This window comes from Haemaphysalis longicornis, unplaced genomic scaffold (genome assembly GCF_048455015.1).
Source record: "Haemaphysalis longicornis isolate Haplotype H1 unplaced genomic scaffold, Haemaphysalis longicornis Haplotype H1 scaffold_5, whole genome shotgun sequence".
Classification (NCBI taxonomy): Eukaryota; Metazoa; Arthropoda; class Arachnida; order Ixodida; family Ixodidae; genus Haemaphysalis; species Haemaphysalis longicornis.
Genome location: NW_027526385.1, coordinates 156,110,217 through 156,133,318, shown reverse-complemented (window position 1 = coordinate 156,133,318; position 23,102 = coordinate 156,110,217). Strand labels below are relative to the sequence as shown.

General features: G+C 48.4%; 1 protein-coding gene across 1 annotated transcript in view; it reads right to left on the bottom strand.

Annotated features, from left to right (window-relative positions):
- Positions 1–4,149: 4,149 nt before the first annotated feature.
- The window catches only part of LOC144139479 (dermonecrotic toxin StSicTox-betaIC1-like), a 30,309-nt gene continuing 11,356 nt past the window's right edge, over positions 4,150–23,102 (bottom strand). Inside the window, exons 3-6 of the mRNA XM_077671810.1 lie at positions 15,648–15,779; positions 14,440–14,565; positions 7,967–8,210; positions 4,150–5,002 (exon numbers count right to left, since the gene is read on the bottom strand). Of these exons, the coding sequence (XP_077527936.1) occupies positions 4,867–5,002; positions 7,967–8,210; positions 14,440–14,565; positions 15,648–15,779 (638 nt within the window). The 3' untranslated portion in view covers positions 4,150–4,866. The remainder of the gene's footprint in view (positions 5,003–7,966; positions 8,211–14,439; positions 14,566–15,647; positions 15,780–23,102) is intronic.

Here is a 23,102-nt window from a genome sequence, read left to right as displayed (position 1 = left end):
TATGCGCAGCCACTGCCCGCATCGTCCGTGGGGGTGTCATCTTTGAGGGAAGCTTTATCTTTGTGGGCGTAAATATGCCCTAAACGCCGGTCATGTTGACATACGTTTATGCCAGTGATGTAGGGACCCGCGCAGATATATTTTTTTGTGCGTGTTGTGACTTTACCAACAAACTGCCATCGTTTTCCGGAAGTTATTTGTGTTAAGAGACGCTATAAAATGCGCTCAAAATCGCACCAGTGACAGAAGGGCCGTAGCATCTAAATAGGTCAACAGTTCCTGAAGAAGAAAGGCGCCTGATCGTCGAATTGTCGAAGAAGGGCTACTGCCAGCCCCTGCAAATGGTGAATAGAATTGTAGAAGCATACCGCTACGAAGGCGGAATCCGGGACGCACCTCGAGGCCACCCTGCGCGAGTTACCCCAGATGATGAGGAGCGGTCCATTGTCGCGGCTGCTGTCGCGAATGCCTTTATTTATTCAAGAAAGATCCGGGAGGCCCTAGCGGTGGACGCTTCAGACTCGAGAGTCTGTCGGAGGTTGAGAAGCGTTGGCCTACACAGTGCTATTGCGGCCCAAAAGCAACTTCTGTCTGCGTCAAATAAGGAGGCGCGGCTGTGGTTCACCATTTCGCACTAATCGTGGACGGTGGAAGACTGTGGACGAGTCGTATTTTCAGAAGAGTTTACATTCTCCACCAAACAGGACCAGCGTGTGCGTGTATGGCGACTGCAAGGCACACGGTAAGGATTCTGCCTTGGCTGTTACTTTTTTTTCATGCAGTAAGCCCAGTGAAAAAAAAACGTGCAGGTCTGGAACAGCTCGCTGCTCAAAAAAATTTTGTGTGGCAATGCTCTGAGTAACAGTCTGGATATTTACTGCAATTTCCTTACAGTTTACCATACGTTATTAGACTTACTGTAGATGTGAGGAGCTTCATTGAAATTGAGAAGCCGGTTCTCAGAAGTGCTCGAACACAAAGGTGGGTTTCCGTGTCCATATTTCATGGGCCACCGCAGCTAGCGTTTTATTATCGAAACGGCGCTGACCATGCGGTATTGTCGGGTTGATGGTGTTTTTGCTACGCAAGAAAGCTTAGTCATTTTGCGTTGGAGGGGAACGAGTGACAGGAACTATTTTGTCGTACTGTGAAGCTAAGTTGCGGTTTTCTCTCTTGCTGCGAACTTGCTGAAGACAATGAGCTTGCTGGCTCAAGACGTCTACCTTTCCGTCACTGCTTCTAGCGCCACTATTTTTCTCGCCCTTTTCGTGCGCTCAGGTGTTTAGCGGCGCTGTAGAATAATTCCGCGGACACTTCCGCTATCGCCACGCACGATTTTATGCAAGTGATCTGTGTTTACTTCCAGCCACGACCCGGCCTACGTGCAGCGCATCGCATCCAGCAGCAGGAAGGGCGTCAACATGTGGGGCGCTATTTGAAGGCATGGATTGGGGCCGCTTCACCGCGTCCAGGGCGCCCTGACGGCGGCCAAGTTCTGCCACATCCTGGACACGGTCGTCGGTCCATATACCAGTGGCGTCTTCCCGAACGGAGACTTCCTTTCTCAGCAGGACCTGACCCCCGTCCATACGGCCCGCTCGGTGCAGGCGCACCTTCAGCAGACCGGCATCGAGCAGCTGGCATGGGTGCCCAAGGGATTCGACATCAACGTCATCGAGAATGCTTGGGGTCGCATGAAAGTGGCACTGAACCGGACCCCCATGCCTTCGGACACTGATGACGAGCTGAGGGCCGCAGTGCTCGCCGAATGGCAGCGGCTGGCAAGCGACACCTCACTTGTGACAGCGCTCAACGAATCGCGTCCGTCAAGAATGTCTGCTGTCGTCGAAGTCAACGGCGACATGACGCACTAAGGGCGTCTGAACTGGTTCCTTACTATTTTTCAGCGGCCCACACCACCGTCTTTCATTAGAGAAGCTTGAAATAAGGTGTTTCTCTCCGCCATTTATTTTACAGCACCTTTGTTATTGGCATTACCATGCCAAATAATTTGCGCGCTCGCGTCAGCGATAAGCCCGTCACTGATACCTTTTTGCCTTGAAAAGCATACAAAATGTATTTACCTTAAAACAATGAACGTAAATTATGGTTCTGCCTATTGCGGAGCTCGCGGTGATAATGCCTATCTGCAAAAAAAAAAAAAAAATCCGAAACGTATGCAGGTGTTTGTTACTGCGGTTCACGGCCGCTGGCAACGTCTGCTGCTCGTTTAGCGCCGGCAGCTCGCATGTAGCACACGACGCGCTGCCGCCCGGTGACGCGACGCGCGCGATGAGCTCTCTACTCTCCGGACCCTCACAACGCGTAAGCGTGCTGCTTCCACGTGGTGCCGTTAGGAAGCTCTAGTAGTTAAGGTCCCTAATTTCAGGGACCTTAGTAGTAGTAGCTCGCGCCACGCACTGCCGTGTTCCTGCTAAGTGTGACCGCGATAGTACACTGCTTGAAAAATAAAGAAAAAAGGGAAAAGAATGGCAGCAGAATGGTTACAAGCCAGCATGATAGCCTCGCGCTCATCGGTTTGATTCGCAGTTCTTCGTGCGTTTCGATTAAGGCTGCGTTTAATCTCACGGCAGCCGTGAGAGTTCCCTCCGAGAAATTGTAATGGCAGTCCCATACAAGCTGGCTGACCTAAAATTCGCTGCATAATATTATCTACCAATTGGGAGGTAATATTATTGGGCGAATTCAGCGAATAAATGAGGTTATGATATGTTAGGTTACGTAACCTAACATAACCTAACCTCACTAAACCTAACCTAGCGTAACCTAACCGAACCTGTCAAAACCTACCTGAGTTGTGTTGCTGAGCCCATGGATACTGGTTTGGTTACCGCCTGCGGCGGCTGCTTTTGTGATAGAGGCGAAAAGCAAAAACGCTCGTGCGTTCGATATTTCGGCGCACGTTAAATATCCCCAGGTGACCAAAAGGAATCCGGAGCCCTCCACTACGGCGTACCTCATAACCTCTGTAGTTTCGAATTGTTAAACCCCATAATCAATCAATCAATCGATTATAACCTACCGAAACCCAGCCCTACTGCAACAAACGTAGCCTAGCCCGCCAAACGACACAGCACAGCCTATATTAAACCTAATCCAATCCACTATAAAAGCTGTGTGCGTTCATCTCTTGGCATAGTAAAAAGCAGAATTAACAAAGAATTAACAAACCGTCGGTGTAGTAAAAAAAAGCGTTAAAAAAATTGCGATGCGCGAAAACTTCAAAAATTCCGAAAGCAAAAAAAAAAATTACCGCGCCTTCCCGCGAGGGGAACACGAGTAAATGCACAGCATTGGGGCCTCAGTACTGATTGAAGGCAGTGTTGCTTCCATCGCTTCTTCCGTGATGCTGGAGTAGCAGACACGAGTAAACGTGGACACGAGCGTCAACCAAGGAACGAAGGAGCAACGCAGTGACTGAAACACGAGCGACCGCTAGCCGCTATATTTGCAGCACGCGCAGTAGAGGGAGAGCAGTACGGGGGGGAGAGCGCGCATGCGCAAGCAGCGCGCGCCCTTCCACGCCCCACCGCGCTGCTATCACGCACCTGTTACGCCGAGACCGCGACGGAGCGAACGGGCTGACTACGACGCATGCGCGCGCCAGCTGCTGTTGAGAGAGAGGAGGGAAGGAGAGGCGCACCTGCTGGACGCGGAACTGTTGACACCGTCCGACGCAGGAACAGGCGAGGCTAAGAAATGCTCTGCATTTAAAAAAAAGAAAACACTGCCGCTATGCTGGACTCGAACCTGAGCCCTTATACCACGGCCCCGCAGGAGCAGCTGTAGAAACGAATCTTTAGCAAATATTAGGGGCGAAGCACCTTCCGTGCTTGGGCTGTCGGCGTCCCCTGTCGTCTCGTGTAGTCATGGTACTAAAACACCAGGGGACACTCGTTTCCAAGGCCTCGCGCTACTTCTTAGCATACTTCTTATCACACTGTGGCGTGTAACACAAAGACAACTCAGGGCCAATCTATGTCATTTAATTGCTTAAATCCAGTTCAACGCAAGAGAGGGCGCCACCGCCTCAGCAAGCGCGGTATTATTCCTCCAAACTGCGCTTTTCCGGCGCACAATCAGCATGCGCTGTGTGGCAAAAAAGAGACTTCCAAGGTTTGAATACATTTATAAACTGCATGCGTCGCCCCTCCCCAGGTTTTCCATTAGAGGAGATGGCCCGGGATTTTTTTTCGCCCCAAATAATCTCCAGATGGCATGCTTCCGAGCAATTCCGAGATGGAACCCTTCCGAGGCGACGGCCTTGAGAAATCTCTTGCTGAAATCCTCATGGTTGTCGTGATAACAGACACTATCTTAGATTAAACAGCCCTAGATCCTTACCTCCGAATGGTTTCTGTCAGGTGGCCAGACGGCTGCTCTGCAAATTGGCTACAGATTGTAAAGTCCACCGAAATGTCTCGTGTCAACTTGTAGTCTCTTTATACTCTTGTAGTCACTTGTTAGGTAGGCGCACATTTTGCCCTCCATTTTTTTAATTGCACTTTTCCAAACAGTGTTAGCTTACTTGTTTACATCTTCAGGCTTATCAGAGTTGTTCGTGCCCCATAGCCTTCTAAATAGTCAAGATAAAAAATGTCTCTGTTGACCGAAAGAAGTTCTTTCATTTTATCTGTGGCAAAGATATAAAAAAAGGGCAAGGGCACAATCCCGATCATTTAACGAAAATATGAGATTTATCGTTGAAATGGTGGACCTATTGCGTGTGTAGTAACGCCATGGGACAGTCTAAGAGGCTTCAGTAATAGCCCCTACATTTATAGGCTTTGGCTAAGTGTTTCATGGTATCTTTGTGTTCAAACTAAGGTGACGCCTTTCAAATAGTCATCTTGTAGTGTAGACTCGTGTCCAAGGACTGTCTTCGGGTCCTGCCAGTCGTGCTATTCGTGCGACGCCATCTTGCTTCAAGGCAGCAATAGCGTTCCTGGGATAGTTTGTGATAACCCCGTCGAGTCCGAGCCTGCAAAATAAAATCTCGAATTACTTCTTTTGGAAACCTTACGTTAGTAGCAAAAACTCTAAACTACTTGAAGAAATCTTGCAAAGTGAAGTTTTGTGTGTTTGGCTGGATTTCGTGCTTTTGTGGGCAATGCACGTGCTGTCATTGTTGATTGGCCGCAAAATATAAAAAATACATGCTGGTCGACGTCATAGCAAACGTATCTAATATTATGTTCAAGGACGTTGTTCATGTGAACCTGCTGGGAAGATATAATTTTGAAACCCGGCGCTACAAAAATGACACACCTGCTATAAAATGACTTCTCCGTTTTCTGATGCTTCGTCGGGGGATGAACAAAAGCTAAAAAATCGCAATTAATTTATGTGAATCAAATTTTAGCAATCCGGCATTTATATATTGCACATAATGTTCTTTCGCCTGCAGACGAGAGTACGACATAACAGATAACGAGCCTTTGCCTACCAGACTTGCGAATGTGACATTTAGGACGAAAGTAACTTATTAGATTTGTGTTGTGCTGCCCAGTGAACGTTAAAATTACATAAGGTGACAACCGCGTGACAGGCTTGGCTTCTTAATTAACCTCAAAGGGACATCAACTTTACCACAGGTTGTAAACTTGTGGGGAAGGTCATCGGCTGCACCCTGCTGAGTGAGTGAGTTCGCAGGATTTACTTAATTGGAGTTGGGCATATTGAAGTTTCTTTAGATTAGGCGTTGGAGCATTTAGTCTTTAACGTAAACATAACAATCTTGCAAAAAAAATTTGCGTGCCAGGAAAAAAATGAATGTATGACAAAAACTTTCGGGGCGTTGGCGTCAAAGGATACTAATATTTCGCTCTATTGTTCACAACAATCCGCTGAAAGCTCTATGCTGGATGCCAAGAAACCGTATGCTTCCTTTGTTCAAGCTATGTATCATAATGGCTTTTAAGTGATAATAGCGCTTCCAGCTTGAACGTGCTCATCGAAGGCTGTTTCCCAACAAAAAGCGATCTCGCAAATGCCCAAATAATAAAGCAGGAAAAAAAACGGCTTCATAAATACATGAAAACCAGCGTGCATGTTCTGCACCCTGTTCACAGAAGGTCGCCAGCGAGCAACAATAGAGGAAGATTGCAAACAAGCGTTATTAATGTGCTAAAAATATGCAATCATTGCAACCGCACAACTCATTCTGAAAAAGAAAAAAGTAATGTTATTTTTTGCCGACAAATTGGAAAGCTGGTTCGTTCTTTTTCCGCAAATAATAAAAATTCCAATCATTACGCTTTTTGCAATGCGAAATATTGTCGCAGCTGTCGTAATATTAACGTTGTTATAATTATCTTTTTCCGGTTATAGGCGGGCTAAAATCAACCTGCAACAACATAAACATTAAGCAAAAGTGGAAATGGGTTGTAGCGCAAGCACATGTTGTATTGCCGAGTTTCTACACCCACTGGAAAACCGATTAAACGTGACTCACGAACTCACACAACACGGAAGCTCCTTGCGCGGTGCGGTCACGTTAGCCGCTTTCACAGACGACGAGCACCGCGTTAACACAACCAAGCTCTCTCTGCCAGTGGTGCTCTTCGCACTTTCCTCGTAACCATAGCCACGGCGCTGGCTAAGTACGCGATCGGCTCCGAGGCGCGTGATTGACAAACCTGGCCGCATAGAGGAACCGCCATTTACTCCTTCACTCGGAACACCCTTTCCAGTCTCTTCAGCAACTGCTTATCAGCCTTTGCTATTTAGCTTCAGCGGCCTAAGGGTAGAATCCTGGGTTTTCACGCCAACGGCCTGGGTTGGAGCCCTAGTGGTTCAGATTATTTTAAAAAACCCACAAACCTCTTTCTGCAACATGTCTCTTAGGTCGATTCTAAGCACTCTTGTCAATAATGAGAACATTTTGGTATCATTTCGATCCCTTATTTAGCCTATCCACACGTTAATTAAATCAATTTAGCCCATATAACACGTTAGGGTGGAGCCTCCCCCCTTTCCGTGTCCACCCTGATGTGACCATTCCTATATATCCAGTAAATACGTTCTAAAATGTTTTCTGCGACACACTGAGGAATCATTGAAGAGTATTCAGCATTACCTAAGTAACGGAAATCACGGAGTAATTATCTCTGTAACCATGTTTCCAAATTTTAGCCAATCTCGCATGTTTAGTAGTCCGAAACCATCTCGGTCACTGTCAACCTAAGATATACTTAAGCTGCTCCCGTTGCAGTCTGTTTCCTGCCGATAAAGCTCGCTAAACTCCGTTATAAGTCAGTGAAATTTGACTGCTTGTATGCTAGTCACTGCAAACATCAGCAGGGCGCACGCTATTGGTACTACCCACGGCGCCGGGGCACGAGAGGGCACTGCATGTCCACCAAACTCCAGCGCAAGAGGCCTATTTTCGCAGTTGTACAGACAAAGCATCAATTGTTAGCCAGCAAGTTTTATTGAGTACCTTCCTTCAGTGGCGTTAGCTTTGTTCGGTCCCAAATTTATGAAAAATTCTTGAGTTCTAGAACACCTTGCAAGGGCACTACGCTATGATTTGGCGGGAATCCTGCTGCTCCTGCACAGAGCTCCAGCTTAGCTGAAGTTCTAAGTGCCGGACAACTTTCCTTGCACTTTACTACAAGGTGCAGTATTTTTGCTGTATCTGTGCTCAAATATGTGCTTTCTTGTTATATGATAGGCGCTCCATGGAAATCTCTTGGTTTTTCATTCATTGCAAAGGCGAGTGGCACTGACTGAAATTTACTATATGTGCAATACCACATAGAACGACTCAGTACCACAATACCACATAAAAGACTCAATACCACTCAATGCCACATAAAAGACTCAGTTACACAGCTAAAAATAAAATTATTTCAGTTGCACGCTTACATTTAAAAATTGAGCGCCGCATTCGAAATCTGAATAACTGTCTGAGAATAATCCTCTGCAACGGAAGACATCTTACTTGATTTCTCTTGCGATGCCGGACTCGTAATCGAGGGTCCATGCGTAGCCCTTGTCAATGAAGTCGCACCCGGATTTGAGGCCATCTCGGCAGGCTACGATGTCCTTCAGCCGGTCGTATTTGCCGCTCAGGTACGGTAGGCAGTTAGTGTTGCCGCTGCCAGCCCATCGGTGGTTATAGATTTTAAGGTCGGCAAAAGCTCGGCCGACTTTTGCAAGCGAATCCATGCCCCCGAAGTCGAAGCCTGTGAAGGAGAATTTGCCGCTCTAAGCACTTTATCTCGACCGCACGGAAATGTTTGTTCTGTCGCGTGTAGGTGCATGGCACACTACATCTTCATAATCAGCCTCCCACGTACACTGCAGTACGAATGCCTTTCCACAGAACTCTCCCTGCTGCAATCCTTGGATGTTTGAATCTATTGTTTCACCCGCAATTTTTTTTGTTAAATTGTCATGGTGTAAATTTTTCTCTAGGTCACCCTCTCGCCGGGCGCATCGCACAGGGTAAAAGGCAGCGGTTGTCAACTGCAACAAAATGCATATAGAAATTCGCCACTTGTTTTGAAACTGAATGGCGCACAGCTCTAAGTCTCTGCTTTTGCAACGCTTGTCGTATGGGCTTGCTCAGTGTTTTCTACCTTCTCAAAATTATTACAAACGTAGTAAGACCTCAGCCACTTAGGGACTGGCTAGAGATTTTCTGAGAGCATGAGCTGCGACACAGCACCAGAGGCAGCGTCTAGAGGCTAGCATGCATTTCACCCTCTTCGGAACGCAAGTAAAGTCGCTTGCGCTACTTGTCACTACACTTTCAAATCAACCTGCGGTAGAGCACTTGGGATCGCTTACCGCTTCGTTTCTTCCACTTGAATGCGCAAACACTGAGCTCATTGCTGGTTTGTTCAACACCGCTCGCGTTTCGTTCACGGACGCCTAGAAGCCTGCAGGGCGTCGTTTGGACAACTACTTCCCCACAGGTAGAAGCATTGCGTCTAAGGGCATTCTATTATCGAATAAGCAAACCTTCTGTACACATGAGAAAATCTTGAACTACCATCAAGTACGTCAGAAAACGTCCTCACTGCCGCCAGTACCACAAAAGCGAGGTGTGCGGCGCAAGATTTATTTCACAAGACAAACTGGCGTTATCCTCCCGCAAGAAGCCCTTTAAGGACGGCGTGAAAACATTTCGCCAGGGCATAAATTATGTTTCGCTGGCTTCCCAAAGCCGTGAATGTGTTACGAGGGTAGTAGACAAAGTAACATCGGGCAGCGCTAGCAGACAGCAGTGCCCATTACACCAATAACAATATGCGCAATATTTTTTTACAGTGCGAACAAGATTCTGCGGAAGTGACTTTACGGAGAGTATAGAAGTGCGCGAAATGCAAAAACAGATGGCAGACTCTGAGCTCATTCTGCGAAGCTCGTGTGAATTTAGGATGGCACCAAAAGTGCCTGGGATGGGTGGTGGTTGTACCAGCGCGTAAAATCACGCAAGTAATTTCCAGCTGTTTCCAAAAGATAGCGAAGACGTTTTTTTCTATACTACGGATAACTTGTTTCGAAGCAATAGCAGTAGAGATTTGGCAATGCGTAATGGCAAATGAACGCATCACCGATATGACCAAAATATTTTGAGCTACCGGCATCGAAGAAGCTTGCGGCTAGTTTCTTAGGTGAACGACAGATCAGCAATTTATGCTCAGCACGACTGCGCAGTTTACAAGTACTGCTGCCGGTGTTGGTATAAGTGTCACAGCCTGTACTGCTGCTGTCATCCACACCTGCCTATTTCACAAATATTTCATATTCATCTTTTAAGCTCCAGCGCCAAGCTTTCTGGTTGCAGTTTATCAAGCATTGTTTGCAGGTGTTCTATCAACTCACTGACCAAGAATATGTCGTCTGCGAACCTGAAATGGCTCAAGGATTCCCGTTTATCTGTAATCCTGCGTTTTCCCAATAAAGATTCCTGAATGCCTACTCGCGACAGGCTGTGAGCGATATTGGTGAGATGGTTTCTCTCTGTAGTACTGTGTTTCGAATCGCTAATTTGTCACTTTGCTTGTGGAGGATTATCTTGCCCGTTGTTACGAAGTTGCCATTCCACCGCTGGTAACCAGTTGTTACCGACGGGAAGGCGGCCCCGAACCAGGCTCCGTCGCCTCCGTCTTGTGACGTAGCGCGGTGAAGAGCAGCCAGCAAAGGCTGGTGCTTTGGTGACGACGACAAGAAAGCGAAGGCAAATTTAACTGGTTTACTGCATGGCGAGAGATGAGCCGAAGCAGTACAGGAACAATGCCCTTTCGGGCGAGGTTACAGTACAGGACGGAAGCAGAGGGACAGCACGTATTCGCTTCTCAGAAACGAATGAAAAATACGAAGGGCTGATTAAGTCAAAGATGTATACTGGCTTGGTGGTGGGGCCAGTGAGAGTAGCGGACTTTATTGCGAGAGCAATGGCGTATTTTTACAGGGAGATCGAATCAGATGGGGTTGTTGTTGTTGTAGCCCTTTATAAATGAAGTGAAGGCCATGTGGCCAAAATAGGGGAAAGGGAAGGAGGGAAAGGAGGCGTAGCACAATTAAAGAAATGGTGTGTCCATGAAGGCCGCATCAGCGGAGGCCAGGATAAGGTAGATGATATTTTAAAGGAGCATTTTCCCAACCGGGGTAGATCCCAGTATACAATAATATTGAGAGACCACTCTCTATTCAGAATAGCCCAAGGGCTGTAAGAAAATTAGGGTATTCGAGGGTGGCGAATACGGTCGGTCGTCTGGCAGTAGGGAGAGTAAGGAGGTGGAGACGCCGCTGGATGGGTTTATTTTCTAGTGATGTGGGGGTAAGGGCTGCGTTGACCATAGCTTTGTTGACGAAATCTTCCGCAGAGCGAGGCATCGGGGAAGCCAGAGCCAGGTAGCCAGGGGTGGTAACGGAAGAAAGACGGGACTTGTGCGCCTGACGTGCGTGGTAGATTTGAGGGCGAGGGCAGGGGTACGGGCTTGAGGCATGGTCGTCCAGGGGAGGGGTACTAACAATACACTCCCGTGCTGCACCATGAGAAGCCTGGTTGCTCCCGTCCGGGTATGTGTGACCCGGCACCCATGCCAAACGCGTTGCGGTCCCGTTACGGGCCAGAATGGCGGTCATATGTTGGATTTCGTTCACTGTTGGGTGATCAGTGAAGGGCTTGCGGAGCTCGTGAAGGGCCTGGTGAGAGTCTGTGAGAATGCGGATACGTGGAGGGAGCGAGTTTGCAATAGTGAAGGCCAAATGGTCCATTACGCTAAGATCGCTCTGACGTTTCGCATCCAGGGGGGCACGAGTCAAAAGCTTGACGTGCGAAGGAACCTTCCGGGGCCGATCGAGCTGGACAGCGGCAGGCCAGGCCCATATACGAAGGGGAGGGGCTGGCATCTGTAAAGATATCGACCTCATTCGGCAATCTCGCCGCGAGGACGCGTTGACGTGCGTTTTCAGGAGCACTAGGACGGGAACGGGGAATTCAGGTTACATGGTGAACAACTGTAACAGGCGGGCTTAACCAGGGGGGAGGGGGTGGTGAATCCGACGGCAGTACTCCAAGTATACGTTAGTCCCAGGCACGGAATGCAGCGTCTTGAGGAGTTAGGATCCGCCTAAACTCACGTTGTTGTACGGCTTCCGCATGGAGCTCTTCTATCGGAGGGACTGGAGTAGCCCGTTAAAGAGCATCAATCCGAGTATGCCTTGAAAGCCCACTCATCCTACGAAGCATGGCTGTGTTAAGGACCACGAATTGCTTCTTGCGTGTCGGAGAGATCATAAGCCGGGGCGCCAAAAGTAAGACGACCGACGGCTACTCCTTTGACAGCGTGAGACACGCCGTTTGGTTAGCGGCGCTAAATTTCTTCGAAATGCGAACGATTAGGAGCAGCAATGGTTTCTAGTTCTCCCGCAGCTGCGTTACCCATTGCCAAACGCTGTTGTGGCTAGCGACGGGAACGCGTAGCAGATGAATATGGCCACAGTGTGAGAGGATAGGTGTGTCGCCGATGTGAATATCATGATGCATGTTGGCGGGTGGCTGGTTCTGAACGTGGACTAGCATAAATTCTGTCTTTTCGGCTGCGAGCTCAAGGGCGAGAATTGGCAGAGTGGTGGAGAGGCTGTTTGCGTCTGCAATTCTGTATCCATGCCTCCAGTGAAATTCGTAGTCGGCGGCTCCAACGCACACTGTGAGGTCGTAAAGTAGATAACAAAACCAGCCGCAGTGTCCCTTTCCAGCTTGCGGTCACGCGTGCCATGGCCAAGTTGAAGCGAATGGGTCCAAGGACAGAACCCTGGGGAATACTATCCAGATAAAAGGTTCTTGGGATCCAACCTGGATGCGTGCTGTTGAGACGAATCGGTCGCTTTTCGAGAAAATCGCGAACCCAGTTTTGGGCCCTTAAGTTTGTGAAGGTTCGAGGGAGCTCTTCGAAGGTCGCCGCTTCACTGACTTTGTCAAATGCTTTTTGCACGTCAAATGTGAGGGCTTATTCCGGATTTCCAGCCCGTGATGTGCGATTGAGAACGTGTCGGCGGAGCCAAAGGCACGCACGCACATATTCCAAATGTACGCAGGCGATGAGGGGCGCCGTAGTGGAGGGCTCCAGAAAAATGTTGACCACCTGCGGATCTTTAACGTGCGCGGCAATCTCGAACACAGGGCGTTTTTGCTTTTCACCTGCATCAGAAAAGTGGCCGCCGCGGCCGGGAATCGAACCCGCGTCCTTGTGCACAAGATCACGACACCATAGCCACTGATTGAACGCAGTGGATGCAATTGTTGATTAGGCGCTCAATAAGTTTGCAGATGGCTGTCGCGAGTGAAAGTGGTCGAAGCTTAGTAAGCACAGAGGCATCTTTGTGTGCATTGGGCATTACATGAACTAGCGTCAGTTTGAGGTCATTGGGACATCGCCCGAGGCCCAGTAAGCATTAATCATGTCGAGCAGTATTAGGTAAGCAGATTCATCCAAGTTACGCATTTGCAGCTATGTCACATCATCATGACTAGAGGCAGAATGAGGTTTGCCCTGGTGAAGAGCCGTCTGAAACTCCCCCATGGTGAATGGGGCGTCGAGATCCGTACCTCCGTCCGGAAACATGATGGTCGGCAGCGGAGGATGAGGATTAAGAGAGGTGTGCAGTGGGGAAAGAAAAGAAACCGACGCAGTGTCTGAAGAAGGGAGTTGCAGAAATAAAGCCGTACTCTTGCGTTTGAGGGGATATCGCTGGCTTTAGTAAAGTAAACAATGGAACCATAAGAGAGTGGAAAATGAAGTCGTTTGGAGAGGCCCTGAAGGCGCAGTGCACGACCAGCGGGGTCTAGATCAAGGTTCGTGTTTCGGAACAAAGACTGAACCCGTGAAATAGCGAAAGTGGCCCAAGAAGAGAGTTCGGTTGGAGTGGGGTTTAGTGCAGAAATGGGGTACTTAAGTGTTTCAAGAAGGTCGCGCTATTCTAGGGAGTGAGATGACAGTAGTAAAATTAATCGTTTTTATAAACTCTATTAACGACGTAAACGCGCTTGAGGGTCGAAAGTTCTCCAATTCAAATTTCCTCAGTGTTGTTGAGACAGCCGTTTCAGTCGATGAGCTCCCGCTTTAAATATTTTGTATTCACGGTGCATTCTACACTTTCTTCGATTGTTGCTGTTTTTTTTCGTTAAGCATGAGTAATGCTTTTTTGTACTCTTCAGTTTTGTACGTTGCTGTGTTTTGAGTGCTTTGTTTCAGCGTGTTAGCTCTGATATAATATTACTGGTACGGTTGTAACTTGCTTCGCGTATTTTTCTACCTTACCAACCCTACGACAATACGCAATAGACGTTGTAGGAGCTTGAAATAAAAATACATACAACTGCAGCAGCCAGGATGAACTGCGTCGTCCTGTATCTGGTCCGAGGTTGTACATTTTACTGTCTTTAAGGCGTTAACTGTTTTAAGGCGGTTAGTGTGAGTTGCCTTAGACTGGCTGTTATTCAAGTGTATGGCATTCAACACACGTGGTGAAAATTCGTCCATTTATCTATTTACTTGCGTTTTCCGGATGCGTGGGAAGTTTCAAATATTCGAGGTTGTGCAGCATGGTTTGCCATCTGCCTCCAATTAATAGGCTACTGCATTGTTCACACAAAAAAACTTCATCAGCAAAGTGATGTACGTTATGGACATCGGTAGAATAGTGCGAACAATGCGGTTCGTGATGCAAATAAAAAACATAGTGGCTCATTATTTGTTCTTCAGAGACTGCATAATTGTGATAATTTACTCCCCCATTTAAACCATGGTTCAGGGTGTCTTTTCATTACGAAGAGAGGGAGAGAGAGAGAAACATTTATTTGAGCCGCTGAAGAGGGAGTGGTTCCCCATTCCGGGAATCCATAAGGTAAGCAGAAAGCGCATGCGCTTCCTGGAGCATTCAACGCCGCCCACTTACCGACACGGTCCCTCCAAAGTGTTGCGTTAGGCAGTGCATTGATGCTGTCGGAGATTCCCTTTAAGATTTCCCTGTCTCCGAGGCCTTCCACGTAGAAGAGCACGTTCAGTGCGTCCGAAGGAGAAACTAAAACAAATTGGTTTTGGAAAGTTGTAGACTGCCAGCAAACGTCTGCGTGGTGGGTATTTTATTCTCGCGCATAAAAATAGATGCGACACACACATACATACACGCACACTACCACACCCGAAGGCGTATTCGCAACTACAAGAGAGCGGAAGGAAAAGGAAACAGGTGTGCAGCCGCTTGCAACAACGATCAATTTTTGAGAAAGAGCTATAGCAAGTAAGGACCGAAGTAGAATCAAGCAAGCAAGCCCAGAAACAAGTAAGGAAGCAAGCAAACAGACGCCCCCACGCAAACACCTAGCGCTATGGAACGAGTCACGTTTCGCAGACACGTAGATACTCGGGATTGTGTCCCAGCGTGGACGGCGCTTACACCTGGGAAATCCGCAGGAAGCTAATTACGCACGTTTTTTGGCGCCGGCAAAAAGAGGGCGCGAATTATGCTTTCGTTGACACAGCAAAATATTTACGGAACCACAGCCACATACAGCTTAGTTTAGTCCCTCAATAAACAGGAGGTGAGCACGTGCTCTGGAGAGCCAGTCACGGCGACGAATACGTGGTGGGGAAAGGAGGAAATCCTTAAAACGTGGCGACCAGCTGCGGCCATTGCACGAAGTCGTGTCACGCAGCCGTGCCGGACACCCTGGCGGCCACGACAGAAGCTTTACGGCCACCTTGCCAGGAGGGGCTGATGAAGCATCAGAGCACGCTGCGCTTGCTTGTAACGTGGTCGTACAGCAGCAAAGACTGTTAGCTTCCACAGCACAACATAACATGGTATTCGCCGCAGTTATCAGGTTAAGGTTAGTGTTCGCAACGAGCAAATAACGACGTTAGCATGGAACCTTTGAGCAGTAGCATTCCCTCGAGCGAAAATACGATGACAACTCGCTCAAACATACACCCTATTAAAACTTTGAGGTTGATGAAGTGAGGATCCGAAGACGCATGTGATGATAGAGGACCCTATGAACTTTCGCCGCTACAGATCTTCCGAGTGATAACGTACCCAAGCCCAAACTGCTTCTTTGGGAAGATGTTTTGTTCATAGCGATATAAAAGGAAATTTGTACTCACCTTTTCGCCAGAGATGCTTAATGACATAAGTGGAGATGGCTTTTCCGGCCCGGTACTTGCCGTCCGATTTTATACTCGACGTCTTTAGGTCCAGGTAAAGGAACGTTATCTTGCCATTAAACTTGCCGCCGTCTATAAGAGGCAAAAGCAAAGAAAACCAGAAACCGGATATTTAGAAGTGTGAAAAGTCACTCCAGATCATATCGGTTTGAATAAATAGGGCCTAACATAAAAAGGAAACTCCTTGCAAGGTTGCATGCAAGTATTCCGGATCGTCGTTAAAGGTAAACTATCATCATTAAATTTTGAGTGTGCAGAGAAAAGGAAATTTTTATGCAGAGAAGTGGCGTGTATTCTCATCCACAAATATTTGTGTTGTTTTTGTGAGCTACTGTGTTTTACTGGTTAGGCTAATTACTAAGAGCCCCTCCTAAAATTTCATTTAGTTATATAGGCATATCATAGGTGGCTGGATGATCGGAACATGCGAATAATTTAGCCAGTTCACGCCAAAATTCAAAGTTGAATGGTTAAACGTACCATTACCCACTATTAAAAAATTACTATTAAAAGTGAGATATGCAAAATTGATTACTCGGTTCGTGTACTACCAAAGATGAAGCTGATTTCAGTTACGTGAGGGTAGACGTTGGATGATTATTTCATAGTACGCGCCGCAGGGACTGGCGATAAATGCTTCACTCTTTCCTTGCGCCCTGAAACGGTCGTGCTGGAAACCGCGAAAACCATTGTTAGCGCCAGGACAGAGCGTTACTGCGTGATTTTTATATCCCAGTAGATATGCCTTCCAGTGTAGGCTTTGCTTTTGTGGCGGTCTTCTTTGAAGTGGCTATCGAATGCGTTTATTTCTCGCAACCGTAAGGAATCTATCCACTGGTGCGATATAGCCTGCATTACGTCATCGATTGCTCAAACAACCCGAAGACAGAGAAATAAGAAAAAAAAAAACGGCTTCAGCAGGTTTCTAAGTTATCCGACGGGCAGCAATATTTGACTGGGGTACCGCGTGACCCCCCATTAATACGGAGGCTCTTGCTCACTACGTTCTGAAGGTATTCCAGATTTTGAATTAAGAAGGAACAAGGGTTGCAGGGTGCACTTAGAGCATGAAGGAACATGAAATCTATAATAGCCAATGATAAAATGCTCACACGGATGTTAATCTTTATTGAAAAATAAAGATAACCACCTGAACATGCAAACACTACGTGTGATCAGCTTGCGGATGTGGCCATCCCGCACCGGATGTAATCGTTTCTAAATATGTTGGGAACATTTCTTCATCACTAGGCCGACGCCATGCCTGAACTTCGAAATTTAGTTGTTTCGTATCTCGGAGGAGCAAGATGCCCCTCTCCTGGCATCTTCAAGGAACCATTCCATTAACTGTGTGGTGTTCCTAGAGACGATAAATTTCAGTAAATGTTTTATTTTTAACAGCGCAGCTGTAATAGGCCTGGCCCTGACGACAGTCTCCACTGCGACCGTGTCACGCTCTCTCTGCGGCAGGTTTCTCAGCCGCGCAAAAACCGGTTCCCAGTATAGAAAAAAAAAAAAAAAACAACACCAGGTCTTCGGGCCTTCGTATTTCGATATAAGACGGCTTTTGTTGGCCTGAAATATAGTGTCCCCTGCAGTGCGCCTGTGCCTAAAGATGAAATTTTTGACTGTAACGGGATCAATGTTAGCTTGGTCTTTGTAAATTGGCTTTTCCACATTGCCTGTTGCGCAGTTAAACATGAGCACCTACGGAGGGAGTGTGATTACAGAAAACGGATCTACCTCTTGTGCCATGGAAAATATTCAGAAACAAATTGCATAACAATTACCCGCTAAGACAGTTCTATCATTAACCCGAGTCGCATTTACCTATCACTGTTGGTTAGTTCACAGTGAAGTTGTAAACGTTACAGGATTACTGCTGTAAATACATGGCCATTTACGGAAGAAGTATGGTTATAGAACACTACTTTAACTGTTGCTTTCGCGGAACCAGCACGAGGTCGCGGGTTCGATTCCTGGTTGCGGCGGCCGCTTTTCTCATGGAGGTGGAAAGCAAACACGCCCGTGTGTACGAGATTTCAGCGCACGTTAAGGATCCCCAGGTGGTCAAAATTATACCGGAGCCCTCCACTACGGCAAGCATCATAGCCTGCATTGCGGCGGCGCGTTAAACCCTACAATAACTTAATCTTTCGTGGAAGTACCCGGAAAGAAATTACATGACAACTACCCGCAAAGAAGACTTAGCGGATAAAATTACGCACCACACCTTCTTTCGTCATCTTTCTGCGCCGAGTGGAAGGGCATTGAACTTTCGCTGCGAAGCAGTACACCTCTACCCACCAAGTAAATTTTATTGGCGATGTCAGGACAAAACTCATTATTACGAAGGCGGCACACGACTGGCCATACCGGTAAAGATTACGGTTGCGTAAGCTACTCCGAGAGCATAAGTACCCAGCAGCATGGAAATAATGAGTGACATCACCACGCTGTCATGTATGTATGTATGTATGTATGTATGTATGTATGTATGTATGTATGTATGTATGTATGTATGTATGTAAGAGAAGAAAAACTTCGAACAAGGTAAAAGCACGATTGTGGCCTACGTTTCAGCAAAGAGAACTTGCTTTCCTCAGGGCCATCTTCAAAGTTCTACTACTCCCTGGATTTCCTGTATGTATGTATGTATGTATGTATGTATGTATGTATGTATGTATGTATGTATGTATGTATGTATGTATATATGTATGTATGTATGTATGTATGTATGTATGTATGTATGTATGTTCCTTCGTGCGTCACTCCTTGTTGCGTCTCCGAAGCAGTGGTTTAGGTCGAGTAACGAGCGTGTCCTCCTACGGTGGTGTCAGCGGTAGTGGTGGTGGTTCGGGACTAACCCTTTCATCAGCAAGGCGTATTATACGCCTTAAAACGTTTGTTACAGTTCACTTTGAGGTATTGCTGTCTCTTCTGGCAGCGAGCATGACCTCAAAGGAGGGCGCGTTACCTATGTAGGTCCTCAACATTTGCGTGGCGTGGGAAGCCGGTGACCACCCGAAGGGAGTTTCGGTGTAAGACTTCTAGCTTGAGCATTTGTGCCTTGGTTAAGTCAATGGCCATGGCTCCGTAGCACGGTTTAGCTGTGAGGACCGTGGTAACAAGCCTTCGCAGTACTTCGGTTCAAGCACCGTCGAATCGGCTGCCGATCCTCTGTACTACGTGCAGTATCGACTTACTTCCAGGACTTTCGGAGCTGCGATAGCCATGAGTTGAGAGTACCATTTTAGAGGAAGAGAATGCCTACCGTTCGCGTCCAGCCATCTATCGGTCGCGATATGGCGTTTACATTCAGGGTTAGGTGGACGTTGGCACGCTCAGCTTCAGAGCCCCGAATGATTAGGCACTGCGTCTTGGTTGGAGACACATGCCGGTTAGTTTGAGGTGTTCTGAGAGCGTGTTGAGGCCCGTTTGAACAGCAGTCACAGCGACTTCGGTGGCGGTACACTCTGTGCAATGGCCCAGATGGTGACATCATCCGCGTAGGCAGTCGAGCCGAGGCCCGGTATCGTCCTGATTGCCCGGCCAGTCTTAGCCATCGCGTTGTTCAAGAGGGTAGGCGATATGATGGCCCCCTAAGGTACTCCCACTGCGGCAGCATGAAACACCTTGGGCGAGGTGACGCCTGTTGTTCAAGAAGCAAACGCGAAGGTTCTACGTCGCAAGAAAGCTCGAACAAAGTTCTGGATATGGGGGCTCGCACCCGTCTCAGCCAGACCCCCAAGCAGGTAGTTGTGTCCTACCGAATCGAAAGCTCTCTGAAGATCGACAGCAACCGAGAGCCCGGGAACCTGGCGGAACCGCCCGTACCTACGCTTAAAAGCTGCCTAAGCATATGTATGCTGCCACAGTTGCACAGCCGCTTGCGTAACCCGGTCTGGGCAGGGTCAAAGAAATCGGACCATCCAGTGTTTGAACAATGTCTTGCGACTTCAGGTGGTTGGTGAAAATATGATGAGGGTTAAATGCTAACATGAATAATACAAATAAGAAAAAAAAAGACGAAAGAAAATCCACAAGACGGACACACGCACACACAAACGGTCTCATTAAAGAAGTTTCTCTCTTTCTCTCTCTCTAGGCGTGAGTGAGAGTGGTAGCAAGTTGCCTAGACTTGCAGTATGCTTCCCGGGTTTAGGAATAGCGTGCACTACAGGGCGATATTTAGCACATGATAGGTACATATGGAGATCTACGGGAGAGGCCTTTGCTCTGCAGTGGGCGTATACAGGCTGATGATGATGATGATGATGGTATAGTGGTGCCAGTCGTGAGGCATTAGGCAGCTTGTCCAGACCATCTAGAGCTCGTCTAACAATTTTCCTTTGTGTCGTTCGTCCAGATTGCGAAGCATCGCCCAGGTTATGCCGTCGTTGCCTGGTGCACTTCTGGCATTAACAGACTCGAGAACCGCTGCTAGCTCTGCAAAGGTAAGCAGCGAGTCTGAGCCTTTCTTGGAAACAACAGGCATTGTATCATATATAGATTATTCGCCCTCGTCGCTGTCGTACGGGGCTTTGGGAAGCAAGGTGGTGGCAACGCACTATTCATACGTCGCCGGGGCAATGTCGAGTTTCAGGCCAAGGTTAGTAAGCGTATTTTTGGCTTTTAACTTACCGCACAGAGTAGGAAATGTTTGTCACAGTCGACGTTCGCCTGTCGTTTCACCGAAGGACCCACAGTGGTCTGGCCACCTATCACTAGCCAGGTGTTTGGCGTAGCGCCTAGCTTCGGCAGTTTTGCGTCTCAGACGGATAATGCCTTTATGTCTCTTTCCTTTCCGAATGAAAACGTTTGGCAGACGTTTCCACGCTACCCACACATTGGTAAGGTGTTTACCGGGGTAGAAAGCTCTGGTTCGATATGCAAGGTGAGGGTGGCAGGGGCTACTTCCTTCTGTAGTACCTCAGTGACAGGCTGGTTGTCTTCACATTGAGTGAGCAGAGTCCCGAACTTGACGCAGTCCACACACCTCGTCCTTCTCGGCAGGTCGCGTTTTCGACCATTTGGGGTCGGCTCAATTCAGACAGGACAGTGGTCAGAGCCTAGAGGATCGGGGTTCGTCCTCTTCTCTCCCACCAGCGAGCGGCTGGAGGTCCATGTGAGGTCCGAGTTCGTACAGCGCTGCCCTACGTGGAGTCTGTACCGGGTGGGATAATTGAGGTCATTGGCCGACTCCATCCCGCAGCTTGCCTTCATCTCGAAAAGTTCTGTTCCTTTGCACAACACCCAGGCTGGGTGTTTGTGCCTTGAAATCACACAGAAATCATCCCGTGGGTGTGCTATCTGGAGTCGGAATCCACATGTAGTCTTGCTGCTGCTGCGAGAGTCGTCTCCCTTGGCGGTGCCACAAGTGGGTGTCCTTGCGAAGCAGGAAACCGCCACAAGCGGCCGTGAGCGAGGTAGCAATGGGCACCTCACTGCCACAACCTCCTGCAGCGAGTCGCAAAAGGCAGACGTGTCGATACTGCTGTGTACTATGTCGTCGTGAACGAACACCGAGCACTGCGCCTGATCATGATATGCGTCTTGTCACGGGAGTTTACGATGAATACTGGGCTGGAAATATCCCATATATCTACGGATTTTAGACTTTTACCAGCGCGTTTTCTGCAGAATAGGAGAGCTAGACAGCAGACAGTCCGGAAAAGTTCATTAAGCTTTGATGTTCACAATTGAAGAGAGTGACAATTCTATTGAAGCACGTCGGTAGTAGGTGAGTCTGGAATCCGAAGCATTGGCGCAGAAGGCGGCGCACCATCGGCGATGGCGTCCTGCGAGCGGGTGCTACTGATTGAAAACTTGGCCACGCTGCTGCATGGACTCGAAGTGCGCTACCATTGCTGTAGTGGCTGCAGTAGTTGTTTCTGCCGAATTAAAGGGGTCCTGAAATACCTTCCGCCGATGCGTGGATGTACATGTAACCAAATAAAGCAATGTATTAGCAATCTCCTCCCGCAAAAATTTTGTTGAAGCGATGAGTATTAGCTGAGAAATCGTAAATCAAAAACCGCGTATTATCGTCGCGCCGCGTTTCCTCCTCCTTTCAACTTACTCTCCGCTGTTGACGGCGAGCGAGCCTTCCCTCCCATGATGCTACGCTCCTCGGCGGTGACGTACTTCCGCCATTGCGCTGCTCACACAGCTGTCTGCTACGGGCAAGCTTTGTTGACACCATGAATCCCGCTCTCCGCTCAAGGCTGGAAAAGTGAACGAAAAATCTGGCCGCATGTGTGCGGCGGCCTGGCCTTGCCCTTTCGCGGTGTACGTTGCTGCAGAACTTTGCTATCGGCGGCGAACTCGCAGCCGCACGGGGAGGATACTGCGCTCGCTCCCTTGGATGCACAGCGCACTGTTTATCCAAAAAGCGCCGTATCAGATGTGGCCCCGCTGGTGCCGGGTCTTATTTTGTGGCGGTGGTAATTCCTGGCGGCGGCATGTGAAAAAGACATTTTAAACCGATACAGAACCCGTGCACAAAATGCCAGTTCAGCTTGGGGCGACGCGTGGTGGAGAGCGGCAACGTTGGCAAAACATGCTCCTCCGCGGCTCTGAGCTTTCTAGCGCTGGAGGGAGCACCATTTCTTTGACAATATCAAACATCGGTTGCCCTGGAAACAAGGCACAAACCGCTCTAGAAGTCAGTTACGGTTGCGTGATCCCGGTTCAGCTTGGGGCCCCACCTCGCGGCATATGGGCACTGCAGGCATACTACTCACTCCCATTTGGAAGTTGGTCCATCCATCAATTGCCGGGACTGCATCTGCAATTTTCTTTCCTCGTAGGCTTTGTTCTTTGGGCAAGGAGGATCGACGGCGAGGTGGCAATTGGCTTTACACGGCTTACAGTACTGTTTCTCTGGGGTAAGGCTATGTGGGCATTCCTCGTCTTCTTGGGTGTGCGGCGCATTTCCACATCCGGAACAGACGGAGTGGTGGGCGGGGCACGTAATGTTCTTGTGTCCAGCCATGTGACATTTTTGGCAGACGAAGGCTCTTGGTTGATACTGTTCCACCCGTCGAGTGTGCCCTTAGTACACGACGCTTCTGGGAGGTGCTGGAGCGGCGAAGGTGATAAGTACCGTGCCGTGGTGTCCCATCGCTCGAGCTGCTCGGATGTCGACATGTTCACACTGTAGCGCTGTCATAAGCGTGTCATTTGACTCATCGGGCGTGCAGATGCAGATGACCCCTCTCGAGATTTGGTTGTTAGGAACTTGGTTGGTAATGTAGGTCGTGTGTTGAGCGGAATGGCTGACATTCGCAATAGTCGTAGCGTCTGCACCTCGTCGCTGGTTCTCACCAGAATGGTGTTGGGCCGCCAGCAGGTCTCGATATTGAGAAGTGGGTGCAGTTGCCTGTCTTGAGC